Raw genomic sequence first — 20308 nt, forward strand, 5'->3', positions numbered from 1 at the left:
GGCAACTTTCTTTAATCCACGGTAAATCAGAGAGCAACCAAACCACAGCTCGACTGAGCGGAGGTGGCAAGAATAATCAGAAAACTGGCTGGACAACCATAACTTAACCCTGCGTTAACCTGCCAGGGCAACCATGACTTAACCCTTAGTTCCTGGGTTGAATTCTGTCCCCAATACGTGTCCACCACATGAGCCCCCCCAGAATTCGCCCTAGTAATCGAAGTCAGGCAGGCGCGGGGGGACAACAGGCCGTCCGCGGCGGCTCCGGATAACAGGGGCCGGAGTGTCTCTGGGAGGCATTGACGCGGGCCTGTGAAGGTCGGCCTGAGGAGCAGAAGAGGCAGCTCGGGCCTCCACGGGGGGAGGAGGCGGAGCCCGGGGACGACCGCGACGAGGAGGTTGGGCTAACTCCAACGGCTGCGTCAAGTCCAGGTGTGCGGGTTTAACTCGGTCCACTGAAACATGCTCGGCCGTGCCCCCAAAATCCACCACCAGGTGCTTAGTTCCCCGTTCCAGGACGCGGAAGGGGCCGTCATAAGGGGGTTGCAGAGGGGGGCGGTGTGCGTCGTGACGGATGAACACGTAGTCCGCTGACTGCAGACCTGGGGGCACCTGGGACACCGGCGCGCCATGTTGGGCGGTAGGGACGGGTGTGAAAGCTCTGACCCCGTCCAGCAAGGAGGCTCGTTGGTCCACAGCTGACCAGGGACGCGTTGCATTGGGCATGAAATCGCCTGGGACTCGCAGCGGCGTGCCGTACACCAGCTCCGCAGAGGAGGCTTGTAGGTCTTCCTTCGGGGCGGTCCGCAGGCCCAGCATGACCCATGGGAGCTTGTCGACCCAGTTGCAGTCCTTGAGAGTAGCCCGAAGCGCAGCCTTCATGGACCGGTGGAAGCGCTCACATAGGCCGTTCGCCTGAGGGTGGTAGGCGGTAGTGCGATGAAGCTTGACGCCCAGAGCCTCACCCACAGCACTCCATAGCTCTGAGGTAAACTGTGGCCCGCGGTCAGATGAAAGGTCGGAAGGCGTACCGAAACGTGAGACCCACGACCCAATAAAAGCCCGGGCCACATCAGCAGACGTCGTGGATGCCAGGGGAACAGCTTCAGGCCAGCGCGTAGTCCTGTCCACCACAGTGAAGAGGTAGGTGAACCCATGGGAGGGGGGTAGGGGACCAACCAGGTCGACGTGGACATGGTCAAATCGTCTCTCCGGCACTGCGAAGCGTTCCAGGGGCGCCTTAATGTGGCGGTGTATCTTAGCCCGCTGACAGGCAACACACGAGTCGGCCCACGCTTTCACGTCTCTCTTAAGTCCCTCCCACACAAACTTAGCAGAAGTCAGGCGCACGGATGGCTTACCGCCTGGATGAGAGAGGCCGTGCACAGCTTCAAATACGGGGCGTCTCCAGCTGTGCGGGACGATGGGCCTGGGCTGTCCTGTGGAGACGTCACACAGGAGGGTGGCACCTGTGTCGCTGAAAGGAACGTCCTGCAGGCGGAGCCCCGTGTCAGAGGCCCGGAGACGGAGGATGCTCGGGTCCGTGGCCTGGTCAGCGGCCATCTGTGCATAGTCAAGGCCTAGGTGGACCGCTCCAATCACTGCCCTAGAGAGGCAGTCAGCTACCTGGTTAGACTTACCAGCGACGTGCTGGATGTCGGTAGTGAATTCCGAAATGTAGGAGAGTTGTCGCTGCTGGCGAGCGGACCATGGCTCGGCCGTCTTGGACATGGCAAACGTGAGGGGCTTGTGGTCCACGTACGCAGTAAACTCGCGGCCCTCTAGCAGGAAACGGAAATGCCGGACAGCGAGCCAGAGACCGAGGAGTTCCCTGTCAAAAGTACTATACTTGCGCTCTCGGGGTGTAAGCTGGCGTCTGAAAAAGGCCAAAGGCTGCCAAGCCCCCCCCACCCACTGTTCGTGAACCGCACCAACAGCATAGTCCGATGCATCCGTGGTTATGGAAATAGGCGCTGTAGGTGAAGGATGCGCTAGCAGGGTAGCCTGGGAGAGCGCAGCTTTAGTCTCGGTGAACGCACGGTCCCGCTCTGCTGTCCAGTCGACCGCCTGGTTGGGGGACATGCCTTTCAGCGCCTCGTACAGTGGCCGGATGATAAAGGCGGCTCGGGGAATGAAGCGGTGGTAGAATGTCACCATCCCGATGAACTCCCTGAGCGCACGAGCTGTTTGGGGGCGCGGAAAGGCCGCCACCGCTTCCACCTTTGAGGGCAGGGGGACTGCCCCGTCCCCAGTGATGCGATGCCCGAGGAAATCAATGGCTGTCAGCCCGAACCGGCACTTCGCCGGGTTGACGATCAGCCCATGCTGGCTGAGGCGTGTGAAGAGGGCATGAAGATGGGACAGGTGTTCTTCCTCGGAGGCGCTGGCGATGAGTATGTCGTCCAAATAGACGAAGAGGAAAGGAAGGCCACGGAGCACTGAATCCATCAGCCGCTGAAAGGACTGGGCCGCGTTTTTGAGTCCAAATGGCATTCGTAGGAATTCAAATAGGCCGAATAGGGTAGTCACCGCTGTCTTGGGGATGTCTGAGGGGTGCACGGGAACTTGATGATAACCACGGACCAGGTCGACTTTTGAGAAGACGCATTTGCCAGACAGGTTTGCAGAAAAGTCCTGGATATGCGGGACAGGATAGCGGTCGGGCGTGGTGGCGTCATTTAGTCGGCGGTAGTCCCCGCATGGGCGCCAACCTCCATCAGGCTTAGCGACGATGTGGAGTGGGGACGCCCACGGGCTGTCAGAGCGGCGGATGATCCCCATGCGTTCCAGGTGCTCGAACTCAGACTTGGCAATGGCGAGTTTGGCGGGGTCGAGACGCCTGGCTCTGGCGTAGACCGGGGGCCCCTTCGTAGCAATGTGATGCTCCACCCCATGCTTAGCGGTGGGTGCAGAGAAGGTAGGCTGGGTGAGGTCAGGGAACTCAGCGAGGAGGCGGTTGAACTTGTCTGCCTCTGAGAGAGAGTTGGCTAGACCTGCATAGGCCGCTTCCCTCCGCGTACATGCGAAGGAGGAGAAGGTTAAGGCATCGACCAGACGGCTGTTCTGAATGTCCACTAGCAAACCGTAAGCGCACAAAAAATCAGCTCCGAGGAGGGGAAGCGTTACATTGGCCATGACGAACTCCCACGTGAAACGTTGTCCACCGAAACACAGTTCTACAGACCGCACGCCGTAGGTGTGGATAGGGCTGCCGTCAGCCGTCGCCAACTGGGGGCCCCGCTCCCCGCCCATGATGTCGACGTCAGTAGCAGGGAGCACGCTTCTCTGTGCGCCCGTGTCACAAAGAAATCGCCGACCGGAGATGGTGTCGAGGATGAAGAGTAGCCTGCTCGTATCGCCAACACTCATGGCCACTACTGAGTGTTGGCCCTCTCGTTTCCCGTCGGCCTGTAGTTGCAGGGGGAACGGCACCGTTTAGCTTTCGCACCAAATCGAGCGTGGTACATACAGAGTCCAGAGGGCTTGTAGCGGTCTGATGCTGTGGCGCCACCGTCGGGCCACGCCCGCGATGTCGGCGGGGGGCCAGTGAAGGTAGGAGCCAGCACCCCGGCATGGGAGGAACGTTGTGTAGCGACGAAGAATCGGTCAGCCTCCTTTGCCAGCTCACGGGGATCAGTGATGGTGGAGTTAGCGAGCGCAGTCTGGACGTGGGGCGGCATGTTGCGCAGAAACAGCTCCATAAACAGGAAACATGGCTTTTCTTGACCCAGTAGGTTTAACATCCTGCTCATTAGCTCCGATGGTTTGCCATCTCCCAAGCCCTGAATTGCGAAGAGGCGACGTGCTCTCTCCGTTGTTGACAGTTCAAAAGTTTCAAGGAGGAGATGTTTAAGTGCGGCGTATTTACCATCGGCCGGTGGGTTGGTTATGAAACCGCTTATCCTGGAAGCCGTAGCGCACCCCAGCGCTGCCACTACGTAGTAGTACCTGGTCTCGTCTGCTGTTATGTCTCCCAGAGACACTCCGGCCCCTGTTATCCGGAGCCGCCTGACTTCGATTACTAGGGCGAATTCTGGGGGGGCTCATGTGGTGGACACGTATTGGGGACAGAATTCAACCCAGGAACTAAGGGTTAAGTCATGGTTGCCCTGGCAGGTTAACGCAGGGTTAAGTTATGGTTGTCCAATACGTGTCCACCACAGGTTATCGTTCAGATCGTATATTGAAATATTTTTCTTCCTCCATTTAATCGTTTCAGACGATGCACTTAATCAGACAAGCCATTCAATCATTTCAGACAATGAATCATTTCAGACAATTTAATCATTTCAGACAATTTTATATACATTTTTTTAATAGCTAGAAGTTGTTAAATGGCAGAACAAGCTTGTTTCGTGCTCAGTGCACTCCATTTAACAATTTTGAGAAATATATCTTTGCTCCTGAATTGTTGAGCTCTTTTTCTACATCGAAGGTTTCATTGCAACATCCTGTGGACATACAGGTGCATCTCAAAAAATTAGAATATTGTGGAAAAGTTCATTACTTTCCGTAATTTAATTCAAAACGTGAAACTTTCATATATCCTAGATTCATTACACATAAAGTGAAATATGTCAAGCCTTTTTTGTTTTAATCTTGATGATTACGAGTCACAGCTCATGAAAATCAAAAATCCAGTATCTCAAAATATTAGAATATTACATAAGACTAATAAAAAAAGGATTTATAATACAGAAATGTCGACATTCTGAAAAGTATGTTCATTTATGCACTCAATACTTGGTTGGGGCTCCTTTTACACGAATTAATGCATCAATGCGGCGTGGCATGGAGGCAATCAGCCTTTGGCACTGCTGAGGTGTTATGGAAGCCCAGGTTGCTTTGATAGCGGCCTTCAGCTCGTCTGCATTGTTGGGTCTGGTGTCTCTCATCTTCCTCTTGACAATACCCCATAGATTCTCAGGTCAGGCGAGTTGGCTGGCCAATGAAGCATAGTAATACCATGGTAGTTGTGGCACTGTGGGCAGGTGCCAAGTCCTGCTGGAAAATTAAATCAGCATCTCCATAAAGCTTGTCAGCAGACAGAAGCATGAAGTGCTCTAAAATCTCCTTGTAGACGGCTGCGTTGACTCTGGGCTTGATGAAACACAGTGGACCAACACTAGCAGATGACATGGCACCCCAAATCATCACTGACTGTGGAAACTTCACAATAGACTTCAAGCAACTTGGATTCTGTGCCTCTCCACTCTTCCTCTAGACTCTGGGACCTTGATTTCCAAATGAAATGCAACGTTTACTTTCATCTGAAAAGAGGACTTTGGACAACTGACCAACAGTCCAGTTCTTTTTCTCCTTAGCCCAGGTAAGACGCTTCTGACGTTGTCTCTGGTTCAGGAGTGGCTTGACACTAGGAATGCGACACCTGTAGCCTAGTTCCTGGGCATGCCTGTGCATGGTGGCTCTTGATGCACTGACTCCAACCTCAGTCCACTCCTTGTGAAGCTCCCACAAGTTCTTGAATCAGTCTTGCTTGACAATCCTCTTGAGGCTGTGGTCATCCCTGTTGCTTGTGCTGCTTTTCCTACCATACTTTTCCCTTCCAGTCAACTTTTCATGGATGTGCTTTGATACAGCACTCTGCGAACAGCCAGCCCTTTCAGCAATGACCTTCTGTGGTTTATGGGGGATTAGCGAGATGAAGATGAGAGACACCAGACCCAACAATGCAGACAAGCTGAAGGCCGCTATCAAAGCAACCTGGGCTTCCGTAACACCTCAGCAGTGCCACAGGCTGATTGCCTCATTGCCACATCGCATTGATGCAGTAATTCGTGCAAAAGGAGCCCCGACCAAGTACTGAGTGCATAAATGAACATACTTTTCAGAAGGTCAACATTTCTGTATTATACATCCCTTTTTTGATTGGTCTTGTGTAATTTTCTAATATTTTGAGATACTGGATTTTTGATTTTCATGAGCTGTAAGACATAATCATCAAGATTAAAACAAAAAAGGCTTGACATATTCACTTTATGTGTAATGAATGTAGAATATATGAAAGTTTCACTTTTTGAATTAAATTATGGAAAATAATGAACTTTTCCACAATATTCAAATTTTTGAGATGCACCTGTATATAGATAGATAGATAGATAGATAGATAGATAGATAGATAGATAGATAGATAGATAGATAGATAGATAGATAGATAGATAGATAGATAGATAGATAGATAGATAGATAGATAGATAGATAGATGATGATAGATATAGATAATACACACACACACAGATGTCAGAATGAAGGCAAAGATACAAAAAAATAAATAAACAGTGTAAAGGAGGTGCATGACCTCCCATTTTGCCACTTGGAGCCAGTTTGTGAGATACTGTTTACAGACACATTGGGACCATCTTGTCAACTCAAAGTTTCTCCAAACTTACAAAGAAAGCATAGACTGAGTCAAAGAGAAGAAAAAAAGCACCAGTTTGTTTTTTTTAAAGGGCGAGAAATACATGTGACTTTCTAAAGTCTGCTTACTGCAAGGCATAGGGGAAACACAAAGGGGGAAAAAAGTCATTCATGACAACAAACATTCAGAAAACATTTTAGAAGGGTCGGCACTCCTATACTTTAGGATGAAACTGCCCAGTGGCTGCTTACCATAAAAGAGAGTAACCATTACCTCCCTAGACTATCAAGTGACTGGTTTAAGTAAGGAAGTAAGTGGACATTGGAGGTAAGCTGTGATTCAACCTGGGGGGGTAGCTCAGGTTCCCGGACCACGTTATGACAATTTCATTGAGGCCAGACATGGTGCTATCATCAGCCTCATCAAAGCAGGTACTCCTTATAGAGCAGACAGTTCCCTGAGAGGACTGGATGGATGAGGCAAATGAGTGGAAGCAATCCAAGTACCAGGAGCTGGTAGATCAGTGACGGAGGAGAGGCTGGAAGGCACGTTGTGAGCCCATTGAAGTGGGGTAAAGAGGCTTTGCTGGCCGCTCACTGTGCAAAGTCTACACTCTTCTTGGCTTTGGGACATCTAGGACTTCAGAGAAGGTCCAACATATCAGCATTTTAAATGCTATATTTAAAATCTTTCATTTAATTGTAATTCTCTCTTCTAATTGTAATTTTAGTCCTAGTTTCTATCAAGTTTGCTTCAGTAATGTAAGGGTTACTGTCCTGAAACCATGAAAATTGAGTTATCCAATTAGATTTTGTTGTTGTTGTCTCTTGGCAGAGAAAAGGTTCCTGGCTCCCTCATTGGTTAGGACTGCTAGAAGTTCTGTGCTTATGTGTTTATTTAGAAAGTGACAGGTGAATCAGTCAATCATATTTTGCTGTTGTAGTGGGTGGGACAAAAAAAAATATCAGCCTAGGACTTCTAGAAGTCCAGACCTATCCAGACGCGGGCTCACTCATATAAAAGAAACATGTGCGGTTGCTGAGGAGTCGTTATTTGTGATTGACCGACTCTTTCACATTAGCGATCCAAATGTACTGGTTCACTTAAACCAATCAAACTGCACATCACTGACATTAGTCTGTGTACCAGACGAGTGTGACAAAGTTTACAAAGCACAGCTACAGGAGGAGATGAGAGCAACATTGTAGCTAGCTTGTTAGCGTTACCCTTCTCAAGACGTGCTTTCGGGTAAGAGCAACAAGTGATTGGAAATGGAAGGCCAATTCTTCCTCTTGTCTCGCCTATGCTTCATCACCTCACCTGTCTGGCGTTGACCATCCCCGTATCCACCTCTTCAGTTGAGCGGTCTTTCTCGGCCCTGAAGCGCATCAAGACGCACACCAGAAACACAATGGGACAGGACCGACTGGGAGCTCTGGCACTGATGTCCACAGAAAAAGGCCTTCTGATGGAACTTAAATCCAGGGACAAACTGCATGATGCTGCTATTGCCCACTTCACAAAGAAGGACCGACGGATGGACTTTATATTCAAGTAGCCTAATAAAGTCAGCTGTCTAATTTTATTTTACTCCAAATCAAAGCCGGTGTATTAATCTTATGTGTTGTGATGGCACTTCATAGCTGGTTAATACCACACTTTGCTCATGTAACATTAGGCCTACTATACTAAATATTATGGTGTAAGGTTTGGTATATTTTGCATATGATTGTATTGTGACTTTGCTCATGGCATATTCTGCATGTGAAGGTTGATTTTATCGTTATTTCTATTCTTTGCTCATGAATTGCTGTAACTTGGTCTGGTCAGTTTGTAAAGAAGAGGTTGTATGATGCTGCATGCTAGTGCTGTCCATGGTAATGTTGTAGGCCAGAAGCAGAGGCCATGTCATGTGCATTTTCATTGTTTTCCAAGTATGGAGAGAGACAAAGGGTATTTGATATCCAATGGATTTTACTTTGGTGGATCTTGAGGCACTGAGTTACTGGCAGTGTGTGCGTGTGTGTGCGTGTGTGTGTGTGTAGGTGAGCTTTGTGTGTCGGAGGTTTTCACCTGTGGTGCTGCGATGGGTGCACTTTGTGTGTATGAGTTAGAGCTGTGTGTTGGAGCTGTTCATATCTTGAAAAATACTCCAAAAATTTGGTTGATTACAATATCATTGCACCGTTGAAGGCCCACTGCCAGACCCCACGGTTCGCTACTGCTTGGCATTACCGGAGCTGCAAAAAGGAACGCCATCAAGTCTACCATGGAGGCTGCAGAGAGGGCCATCTGAAGGCCCTCTCTGCAGACCTGTGGGCCAGTGTTAATAGGACACAAGCCAGGACCTGATCAACTCCTGCTGGGTCGCCTGAGCGAGGGTGTATGATGTTGAAAGACCCGAAACACCCGATGACCTCAGGAAACATCACTGATGATGTGTCCCAGCACATCTTAGGATCAGAAAATAAAAGTCTTGAATCCAAAGTTTCTTCCTTTTTTGTTTGTACTACGAAATTAAACTTCAGTAAAAAAAATTAAAATGTTGAATTCCAGGCTTTTCAACAGAAAATGACACAACGTGGAAGTCAAAAGACTGTGATGCTCTCTGGTCCAACGCTTTTAACGGAAAAACAGTTACATTTCAGGGCTCACCTATAGAGTAACTTCAGCAGCCAATCAAAATGCATCACATTAAATCTTTTCATATGTGAGCTAACTGGGAGATAGATAAAACCATTACAGCTAACCAGATAGAACTTCACCAAGTATGAAAGTGTGTGTGTGTGTGTGTGTGTGTGTGTGTGCGTGTGTGTGTGCGTGTGATTGTGTGTGTGTGTGTGTGTTTGTGTGTGTGTGAGTGTGTGTGTGATTGTGTGTGTGTGTGTGTGTGTGAGTGTGTGTGTGTGTTTGTGTGTGTGTGTGTGTGTGTGTGTGTGTGTGTGTGTGTGTGTGTGTGTGAGTGTGTGTGTGTGTTTGTTTGTGTGTGTGTGTATGTGTGTGTGTGTGTTTGTGTGTGTGTGTATGTGTTTGTGTTTGTGTATGTGTGTGTGTGTGTGTGTGTGTTTTTTTTGTGTGCGCACGCGCGTGCACACAAACATGGGTACAAGAGGTCTAACAAGAGGTCTATTTAGTCCTGGGCCTATTTGTCAGGCCTGTTGAAGCTTTTTCCAAAATTCTGTAACCAGAACATATAAAACCTTATTTAGGGTTATTGGTTTCGCCTAATGAATTGAATAATCATGCTGTAGTACTGATTATAAAACTGATGGAAGTGAAAAAGGAGTTGGGGCCCATCAGTGTAGCAAGCAGGATGCAGGAAGGTATAAAAATTACAACAACAAAAAAAAGTATAATAATGACAATGGGTGGCACGGTGGTGCAGTGGTTAGCGCAGTCGCCTCAAAGCAAGAAGGTCCTGGGTTCGAGCCCCAGGGTAGTCCAACCTTAGGCGTTGTCCCGGCTTGTCCTCTGTGTGGAGTTTATATGTTCTCCCCATGTCTGCATGGGTTTCCCCCGGGTGCTCCAGTTTCCTCCCACAGTCCAAAGACATGTAGGTCAGGTGAATCGGCTGTACTAAATTGTCCCTAGGTGTGAGTGTGGGCCCTGTCCAGGGTGTCTTCCTGCATGCTGCCCAATGACTGCTGGGATAGGCTCCAGCATCCCCGTGACGCTGAGAGTAGGATAAGTGGTTTTGATTATGGATGGATGGCCAATAATAATGAACTTTGTCTATATAGCATTTTTCATTCATGAAATGGAGCTCAGAGTGCATATATTACAAAAAAACCAAAACAAAAAACCAGCCGAAACAACCACGAGCAAAAATGAGATTCTGTAACAAGTCAGTGTAGAAGTGCTTTAGAAAGTATTGAGTCACTCGTCTGGATTGCGCTGAGAGACGAGACCATGCTGTCATCTGATGTTGAACCTTACCTGGGCAGCGCAGAGAGGGGAAACCTGAACAGCGCCGACACACAGAATGAAAATACAATTCCCACAAGCCCACCCACTTACTACGTCAGCACGCATGCGTCCTTTCTCCCTGGCCATTATTTTGTCCTCCTCAAGCTTCAACTGGAGAAGTGTCTGAGTGTTTCTCGGTATGAATTAAATATTAATCTGCGGAAGAGACTTTTCTCCCCTCGGATCATATAAACGATCGTGTACATGGAGTCGCACGATTGATAAGTTGTTCAATCGTCGGACCGCGAAGTCGGGCTGCTATTGGACTTGGAGGCCGAGAGCACTGCGCGGAGTGACAGTCCCGTTGAAGCCAGCGGACTGGGTGTTTATCTGGCTGGCTAGCTGGCTAGCCCACCCCCCCCCCCTAGCTTCCCAGACAGCTGGGAGTTTTGAGGAGGAGAAGGAGGAAACAAAGAATTTGACAGTACCGTAACACAGACGGGGGGAGAGGGTGTTGCCGTTGTCCCTTTCTCTTCAGACCTGCCCGAGGGGATGGCACACCTCCGAGACATGCAAAACCAGGTAGAGAAATGTCCGTTTCAGACCCTGTCATATCCCATCTTTTCACAGACAAGGAGCGCCCCCCCCCCATTTGATATGGATAGATGGATGGTCGTAGGTGGGTGGGGGCGTCTAAACCGTTGTATCAAAAACTCAAGGTACATGTGATTGAACTCACTATTCATGAATGCAGTCCTGCTCGATATATACCAACCACTACAGCTCTTTTAAAAAAAAGAAATTTTGTGGTCTTTTCAAGTGCCTTTTACACAGTCAAAATATTCCTCGTTTAGTGGCGTTACGGATTGAAACCACTTAACTCAGATGTCATGGCTCTTGAATTGCACATTGACGCAAAGTTCAATCTGCTGAATTTGTGGGCATTGATGCAGTCAAGAGAAGTCCAGATCTGTCAAGCATTATTTATTTATTTTAACTGTACGCAGTAAACGGCATCGTCTTCCATGTATGCACAAACCTACATGACCAGTAAACACGATCCTGATTCTGAGCATCACTGGAGTATTCTAAAGCTACTATGTACTGTTGATAGTTTGGACTCAAGGTATCAGAAAAACACACACAGATGCAGTTATACAAAAACACACACAAACCTCCATGCACAGCCATCACATCACCCACTAATATTAGTGCCATTCTCATTCCTGCCGGTGTGTCAGAATTCACGGCTGGACCCAGAGGAGTACTTCACCAAGCAGGAGCGGATTGGGAAGGGCTCCTTCGGAGAGGTCTACAAGGGCATCAACAACCGCACAAAAGAGGTCGTTGCCATTAAAATCATTGACCTGGAGGAAGCTGAAGATGAGATTGAAGATATTCAACAGGAGATCACAGTGCTGAGCCAATGTGACAGCCCCTTTGTCACAAAGTACTATGGCTCATACCTGAAGGTAAGGAAGCATATATTGGTAGAATGACACAAAAAATGTGTATCTGCCCATAAGTGTCTGCAATAAGACGGTTATTATATATCATGGTGAGCCTGGCTACAGACAGACCAATAAAAAAGCAGTGAAAAGATTTAGGTGCCATATAAAGCCTCTTTTAAACGCTGAACTTCAACAAGCTTCGACAAATTGTTTGTATGTGTTTATTGATTTTTTTTTCTTAACACAGGGGACCAAACTGTGGATTATCATGGAGTATTTAGGCGGAGGGTCCGCTCTGGATCTGGTGAGAAGACCATTTTTACATCGTTTTACATAGCTCAACTTGACACCTTCTGCTCTAAGGAGCAATGACTGACTTTGTGATTGGCTTCCATCCTTTTTCTGCTGTCATTCCCTCTCTCTCTTGAACTATTATCCACCCACACACACACGCGCACACACACACGACAGCCCTACATACCCCTATTCTCGTGTTTTTACAATTTGACTTTCTCCCCCTTCTTAACTCTCCTCCTTCTCAGCTCCGTCCAGGGCCTCTAGAAGAGACATACATTGCCACCATATTGAGGGAAATACTGAAGGGACTAGAGTACCTTCACTCTGAAAGGAAGATTCACAGAGATATCAAAGGTAATCATTGCTCACTTTACACATTGGTGGCCACTGCAAAAAGGAAACACTTTCCAGCAGGTGGTGCAGCCAGGTTGTTCCAGGTAGTTTTGGGTAATTCTGGGATGTTGTAGAAGTAGAGCAAATTAGCTAATATTGCAGCTAGTTACTATTTGCCTTTTTTAAAAAAAATCTTTTTAGATTGTTGCCAGGGACAGTAGCTGAATGTGTTTGAGCCAGCATGACTATTCACATTGAGATTACAACAAGAAAACGAAGATAATTTCTTTCTCTTAGCCCATGACAGTGACTCAGGACCAGGGTTATTGAGATGACCAAGTAGTACATCCAAAGGAGTTGAATCAAGTGCAACTGGACTTGGTATATATCCGTGGCGACGTTTCGCCTCTCATCCAAGAGGCTTCCTCAGTTCGTGCCTTTCTGACTAGACCAAGCTAGTCTGACTGGCTGGTGATGAAACTCAGATATTTATCCTCTAGGAGTCGTTGTCGGAGCTATTGATATGCGTGGCTCTTTGTGAGCCACGCATATCAATAGCTCCGAGTTTCATCACCAGCCAGTCAGACTAGCTTGGTCTAGTCAGAAAGGCACGAACTGAGGAAGCCTCTGGTATGAGAGGCGAAACGTCACCACGGATATATACCAAGTCCAGTTGCACTTGATTCAACTCCTTTGGATAACCATGACCCAGATGAATGAGAACATTCACAGACAAGTAGTACATGAAGTCATTGACACACTAGAGGGCTGTGGTCCCGACCCCTGTACACCATACCTTTATGGGTGCTGCTCTAACTGGCTATGCCTGTCCCCCTGAAACATTTACTGCAGGGAAACCCACACAGCCGATTGATAAAGTATATCAAATCGGAAAAGTCAACTCAGTGTTTACCGCCTAGATTTTGTCCTTATAGTCAAAGTCCATTCCCACTGATGCTTAACCATCACTACTGTTGAAAATAGTCAAATGCCAAGATACTTTTGTGGTAGGATCTGCATTTCAGGACCATGTCAATTATGGTATATCAGCCATTCAGGCATCTTAAAAAGCAATTTGATTGTTTATTCAAGCCAGAGAACCTCAAATTTTCCAAGCTATGTTTGTCTTGTTCACATCGATTAACATTGCAATGGGATGCAGTTATTAAGTGCATGTAAAAGAAAAGCATGAGTTTAAGATGTATTGTAAAGCAGAACACGTTTGTTTTCTGTTAGTACTTTTTGTAAACATAAAGCTGTGTTTTAGGTATATGCGATAATACAGATTCAGAAAGCTACATGCACATTGTCTACAGTCATGTTCTATCTATACTCCTTTTCACTACAGGAATCAAAGTTGATCTTATCAGTTGTTATATTGAACAAATTACCTAGAATTTACCTTGAATTTTGTAATATGTTTTTACATATTACATTTTACGTATTATATTTGAGGGTCCACTCCTCAAAGGCATCTTCTAATTAGTCAGACTGTCAAATATTGTCCAATAGCTCAGCTGATGTACATTTTATTATGTTGTCTCTATTGGCAAAATGACACAGATGATATGAAGAAATGAAAGGACAAGGTATTTTTTAGTGGGTAATCATCATGAAACCATATACCAATCAGATAAACTTTTATTTATTTATTCTTGAAGCAAAAATGACATAACGTGATCAAATTCAGATATCAGACCTCACGTAAATACTCTTTTGTTATGAGTACCTGAATGTATTGATCTTCTGTCTGTCTGTCTCTCTTTCTCTGTCTGTGATCACTCAAGCTGCCAATGTGCTGCTGTCGGAGCAGGGGGACGTGAAGCTAGCTGACTTTGGGGTGGCAGGCCAGCTGACAGACACCCAGATTAAAAGGAACACATTTGTGGGCACGCCTTTCTGGATGGCTCCAGAGGTTATCAAACAGTCTGCCTACGACTTTAAGGTGAGGCCGGAGTCCATAGACCAGAGATAACCCATTTATCTGGCTTCAGTGGATGTCTGGGGGGGGTTTTGTGCTTAGAATTACAGGCACGCTTGGAGTACATTTTGGCAGTGACCCATAGCCAACACTGGCTGACTCTTATGGAATCAGATTTGTGTCAATATAATTAATCAAATCTTCTTAAATATCAGACAAAAATACGAATTTGAGAGAGAATTAAAAACTTGTTGAAGCAAGAAAATGTCATCTCAACAGTAAAATTCGTAACTTGCGAACTAATTATTTGTGCGATCCTTAAGACTGTTGGGCTTTTACTTTTTTGATAAATTGTCCATTTGTTTACAGTTCCCTCTGCTGCTTTCTCACTGATCAGACTTTTGCCCTCACTGTCAGCTTTGCGGTTACGCTGCTAGCGCTCTCTTGTTTGTGCTGCCTGTGTTTTTGTTTGCAGCTCTGACACAAACCTCTCTCATGGGCGGTTTTATTTTCAGGGGTGTGTTCCCATTGGCTAATGAGTTTTTGAGTGACAGCTCAGTGCCCCAGTGTTATGCCATAATCTGTGACCACCGAAATGCGTGACTGCAGAGGTCGCTGTTGCACATTTCCTGTAGGCATGACGATGTCGAGAACGGGCATGAAGTCTTTCACATGCAGAAACATGCACGAGCATAAAACGTAGGCTGAGTAAACGACTAATAAACTTATTGTATCGCCATCATTCACTAGCCAACGTATTCAAACACTGATTGTTATCGCTTCTTATAGAGAAAGAAGCAATAACGGGAGATCTGTCTTCTTGTTACAAGCCCCTCTGCGATTGCTCAAACTGTAGTTACGTTTTTGTCATAATGCCCACGAGGTGAAAAATAATACTGAAAATAAAATTTTCAAAGTAAGTTTTAGAAACAACCTTTTTTTAACAATGTTTTATTAGGACAAGGGTGTAACACAAAAGCACAACCACAAAGGAATGGGTATTTTCATATTTTTACAATTTCAAACCTGCTTTCCCTCAAACCAGAGCCCGTATGAGCCCACTAGGTGAACCTTTTTTTTTATTACTGCAGTTTATAAAATAAACTATGAAGCAACATTATCTAAAAATGTGTTTATTTGTGCATGCATGTATAAGTAATATTTTCATTACCTAATTTTTAAGGCTATACAATGCTTATTAATGTTTATTAAATGGCAATACAATTTTTATTAGTAGTTTACTCAATCTGTTTTATGCTCGTGCATGTTTCCGCACGTGAAAGATGTATTCCCGTTCTTGACAACGTCGTACCTGTAGAAAATGTGCAACAGCGACCTCGTTGGTCACATGTTTGGGTGGTCACATGTTTGGGTGGTCACAGGTTACGGTGTAACGCCGGGGCACTGAGCTGTCACTCAAAAACTTACTAGCCAATGGGGCTGCACCTCTAAAAAAAAAAACATGCTAGAGGTTTGTGTCAGAACTGCAAACAAAAAGGTAGGCAGCGCGCAAACGAGAGAGCAGCGTAACCACAAAGTCGACAGTGAGGGCAGAAGTCTGATCAGCGAGAAAGAAGCAGAGGGAACTGTAAACAAAAAAAAGTAAAAGACCAATAGTTTACACGATTACACAACTAACTTTATTTTGCAAGTTATACGTTTTACTTTCGAGATGATTTTTTTTTTGCTTCAGTGAGTTATATTCACTCTCAAATTCTTATTTTTGATTGATATTTGAGAAGTTTTGCTTGATTACATTGACACAAATCTGATTTCAGAATCTCTGCCCCAGCCCTTGTTATTGCTCACTTCAAATGGACAAATGTTTTACTTGAATACTCCAGTGCAGGAAAAGTTATTCATAGATGCCACAATAATAGGGAATGAGTATTAACAAACTCGTGTTGACATAATTAACAGCAGCAATAATTTATTTGAAATGAAAAATAACTTTGCAGTGTAGGTGAATCTGGATGTAAACCCAAATGTTTGTCAGCATGGGTCCACATCTCTCTCCTCTTATTTGCCTTAACCCTTTCTTTATCCTGCCAAGGCTGATATCTGGTCCCTGGGCATCACTGCTATCGAGCTGGCCAAAGGGGAGCCTCCCAACTCGGACCTGCACCCCATGAGAGTCCTTTTCCTCATCCCTAAAAACACCCCTCCCACTCTGGAAGGCCCCTACAGCAAGCCCTTCAAAGAGTTTGTGGAGGCCTGTCTCAATAAAGATCCCCGCTTTGTGAGTAAAACCCTTTCGTGTGACACCTGGGTTCTTTGCATTCATCTGCAAGCATATTGGAACACTGTAAGAGAAACCCTGGTGGAACAGTCGTTTGGGCTAAAGGAGAGCAGACCCTTGGTGTGGTTTTGAACTAGCATTTCTGAACCAGACATACGCCAAATCACGCTCAAGTTAATACACTGTTTCAAACTTAAAAAAATGGTCACTGAAATGATATGTCTGGTTCTTGCCAAGAATTGTAACTGGAATTGTGTGTTCTCAAACATACAAACCATGTGTGCTAGACATTCATAGCTGACCACAAGCAAAAGGTCAATGTAATTTGATGGAGACTTCGTTGAAAGTGCTTTAAATTGTTAATTTTGTCTTAAAATACAATCATATGCTTACCCCGACAACAGCTGTCACATTCTTCTTCCATCTGCAAGTGCTTCTGGTCATGTTTTCCTCACTGAATGCTGATCTTTGTGCCACTTCTGTTCTCTCCTCTCCCCCTGTGTAGAGGCCAACAGCCAAAGAGCTTCTGAAGCACAAGTTCATCACGCGGTACACCAAGAAGACACCCTACCTTACGGAGCTGATCGACCGCTACCGCCGCTGGAAGTCCGAGGGGCACGGAGAGGAGTCCAGCTCTGACGACTCAGATATGTGAGTCTCAAGGGCACATATCGGCATATTACACAAACACAAAAAAGTGACTCACTAGCATCCACAGAATCAAATCGCAATTTGATTCAGTTACAAATATTTGTGTAATTTCTAATATTAGAGTTTCACATTTTTGAGAAAATTGGGATGATGACAAACATGTTGACAGAAATATGTGATTAATCTCTGGAGAAGTGTCCCAAGTAAGAGATACGAGTACATTACAAGTTACTATTAAAACACTGCTAAATGCTAACTTTATAGCCTATAATACAATAATAACAATAATATAATATGCAGGTACAAAATTGAGTCAGCCTCGAGGTACAAGTTTGTGAACATGTATAATAAGGCTGCCAAATATCTGCATGACCACTTCTGAAAAATGCATATTGATACTTTTAGCTAATGGCTGATACCTTTTTTGGCCATTATAGGGTGCAAGATAATTAATTTTAATTGCATTTAAGCCCAAGGCAGCAGCAGTTGGGTCTTCTTTGCACTAAAGTGCATGTGCTTGCTTGCTTATTATAGTCCTTAAGTCTTTCATACCCTGTGATGACCCCTCTTTCACTCTCTCTCTCTCTCTCTCTCTCTCTCTCTCTCTCTCTCTCTTGTTCTTCCTGTCTCAGGGACGCTGATGGCGATGACAACCAGTGTCCAATGTGGACCTTCCCCACAGTCAGACCCAGCTCGATGAATAAACTACAGAAAGGCTACTCACACACAGACTCAGAGGTAAGATATGTGCAGCACATACACACAATGTGTCATACAGTCTGTTTTTATCTGATTTTTGTTTTTATTTTTCCCAGACAGCAGATTCGGTGAAAAGGCAACCCAAGTCACAATGCCTGTCTGCCTTGGTCACACCTATTTTCAGAGAGGTAAAGCCTGATTGTTAGGGAGGTACAACTTTGAAGATATTTACGGTACTTATTTTGCATATTTGATAAAGGTACAACACAAAGACAGTACTCATGAGAATTTAACTTTGACTTATGTCATGGTCAGAGATTGCATAATGAATAGCACTATGTTCTTTCTGCCCCTAAATTTCATTAAGTACTAAATGCCTCCGCGTTGGTAGCGTTTGAAACTCTGTTGGGAAGTTAGATGAAAAAATCCCACTATTCAGCTGTTCATAAAGGATTATTTGAAAGTTGTTTAGTTCAGTAAAACAATGAAAATTGATATCTGTTTGCAACACATTACACCAAAAATTTGACAAATTGGCCCTTTGAGGTACTTTGTAACAATTTGGTGATTCTTGCTACTTGTTAACATGTTAGCATTGTATTTTTGGTAGACAGCACATGCTAGGTTAAAATCATTATGCACTCTTGTGTAAAAGCCAACTTCACTCTTAGCAGCTTTAATAATTAGATGTGATAACGTGCCTGATCATTAACCATGCCCTAATGATTGCCATGTCAATTCTCACTGGAAATGGAGAGCTACATAGCAATCTGTCCTGTTTTTGGCCTTTTTTTACAACCTTATAGGTAACACAGTGGACTACAAGAATTGATGCAGATGACAACAAACTAAACATTTTATTATTCTTGTTAGCATGACTTACTATGACTGTGCCACACAATGTTGCTCATGTGTCATGGTCTTAAATGAATATGTCATCTTTTTTGCTCATAAGCTTTGCATCAGCTAACGTGCAGAGACAAGCATTTGGAATCATCATATAGTAAAATCTAAACATGGTCTCATTTGATCGCTTTGGTCATATAGCACCATCAAAATTAAATTAAGGCTGATCCGTGAAAAAGTCCTCGTAGAATCTTTAATGCTGATACCATGTAGGGAAAGTTTATAGTCATATTCCTGAATGGAAATGAACTGTTGTATAACAACAAGAAGTATGTCCTTTCGTCACCACCCCCAGCTGAAGGAGAAGCGACGGGCAAGTGGCAGTGGTGTTGGGGCCATTGAGGAGCTGGAGAACGCCTTCAACCTGGCCGAGGAGTCCTGTCCTGGTATCTCCGACCGCCTTGTCACACACATGATGGAGAGAGTGCGCAGGTAAAGCCCCTCATTGACCTACCCAGACTACACTGGTAACGAGACGCATAACCGTAACCAGTGGGACAGCTGTTGGCCTGGAAAGAGGGTTTCCCCCCCTAGTGAATTTGTTCATGTCATAGTGACTGCAAACTCATTTTCAGCATAACCCAATAGGTATTTGTAACTTCCTGCTTTTTCCCCCATTCGCCCTCAGGTTTTCTTTAAATGGCAACACCACCCCATCGTCACGGTAAAACAGCAGCTGGATGTAACTCTGCCTGTCCCCCATCCCCTCTCTGCCTCAAAGACGTGCCCCAGCGGCTCAAATAAGGACCACAGAAAACACACCGTTTACTTCCTTAGTCCAGTTCCCTGTCCAGTCCCCTCAAGAGATCTTTTAATTAGTTATAATTAAATATTTTTACAGTTTTTCTTTAAAGAACGGAGAGTATTTAAGACGAGAAAGCCATGGCATTTAGAGCGTTGTGTATACCTGTTAGATTAAGAAAAAAAATCCTATAATAAAGTCTATGGAAAATCTCTTTTTTTCAGCATGTTTCTGTTGGCCTGATTTAAATGGTGTACAGAAATTAATGGTGGCAGTGGACAGTATTCAGGACTGCTTTCCTATGTAGAGATAAGCCAACAAGGTCAATTTTGGCAGATTTACTCAATAAGTGTTATATTTGCATAATTTGTTGAGGTTTCATCCAGCACTGATGTCTTTCATTGAAATGAAGCCACATATTTCAGTTTATCACTTGGGGGGGAAAAAAGTTTCTGGATAAAAATTGCACCCCAAGAATGGTTGTTATCTGTAACACACATAAGGGGATAGAGCTCAGGAATTATTAAAGCAGCTGTAATATATTAAGCAGAATTTTCATTTTCTGTAATGAAGCCAGCCAATATAAATCACAGGTACAACACTTTATAAGGTTAAAATGCTCCTCATAATTGTAGCCAAGATAGACAACATGACAAGAGAACAGCAGGATGACAGATGCAACCATAAGAACAAGGATGGGATATGATGCTAGTTTAGATGAAGGGTAACAAGGCCCCGAGTGGGAACGTCGAGTGGTATCGGTTTCCATTTTACCCTGCTCACA

General features: G+C 45.2%; 1 protein-coding gene across 1 annotated transcript; it reads left to right on the forward strand.

The window, feature by feature from the left end:
- Positions 1–10436: 10436 nt before the first annotated feature.
- Positions 10437–19732, forward strand: stk25b (serine/threonine kinase 25b). Its single transcript, XM_056292968.1, has 11 exons — positions 10437–10867; positions 11527–11757; positions 11984–12040; positions 12279–12387; positions 14154–14311; positions 16341–16526; positions 17032–17177; positions 17810–17915; positions 17993–18064; positions 19078–19214; positions 19411–19732. Exons 1-11 carry the CDS (start codon positions 10838–10840, stop codon positions 19448–19450), a joined length of 1272 nt encoding a protein of 423 aa, XP_056148943.1. The 5' UTR covers positions 10437–10837; the 3' UTR covers positions 19451–19732.
- The last annotated feature ends 576 nt before the right edge of the window (positions 19733–20308 follow it).

This window comes from Lampris incognitus, chromosome 14 (genome assembly GCF_029633865.1).
Source record: "Lampris incognitus isolate fLamInc1 chromosome 14, fLamInc1.hap2, whole genome shotgun sequence".
NCBI classification, from domain to species: domain Eukaryota; kingdom Metazoa; phylum Chordata; class Actinopteri; order Lampriformes; family Lampridae; genus Lampris; species Lampris incognitus.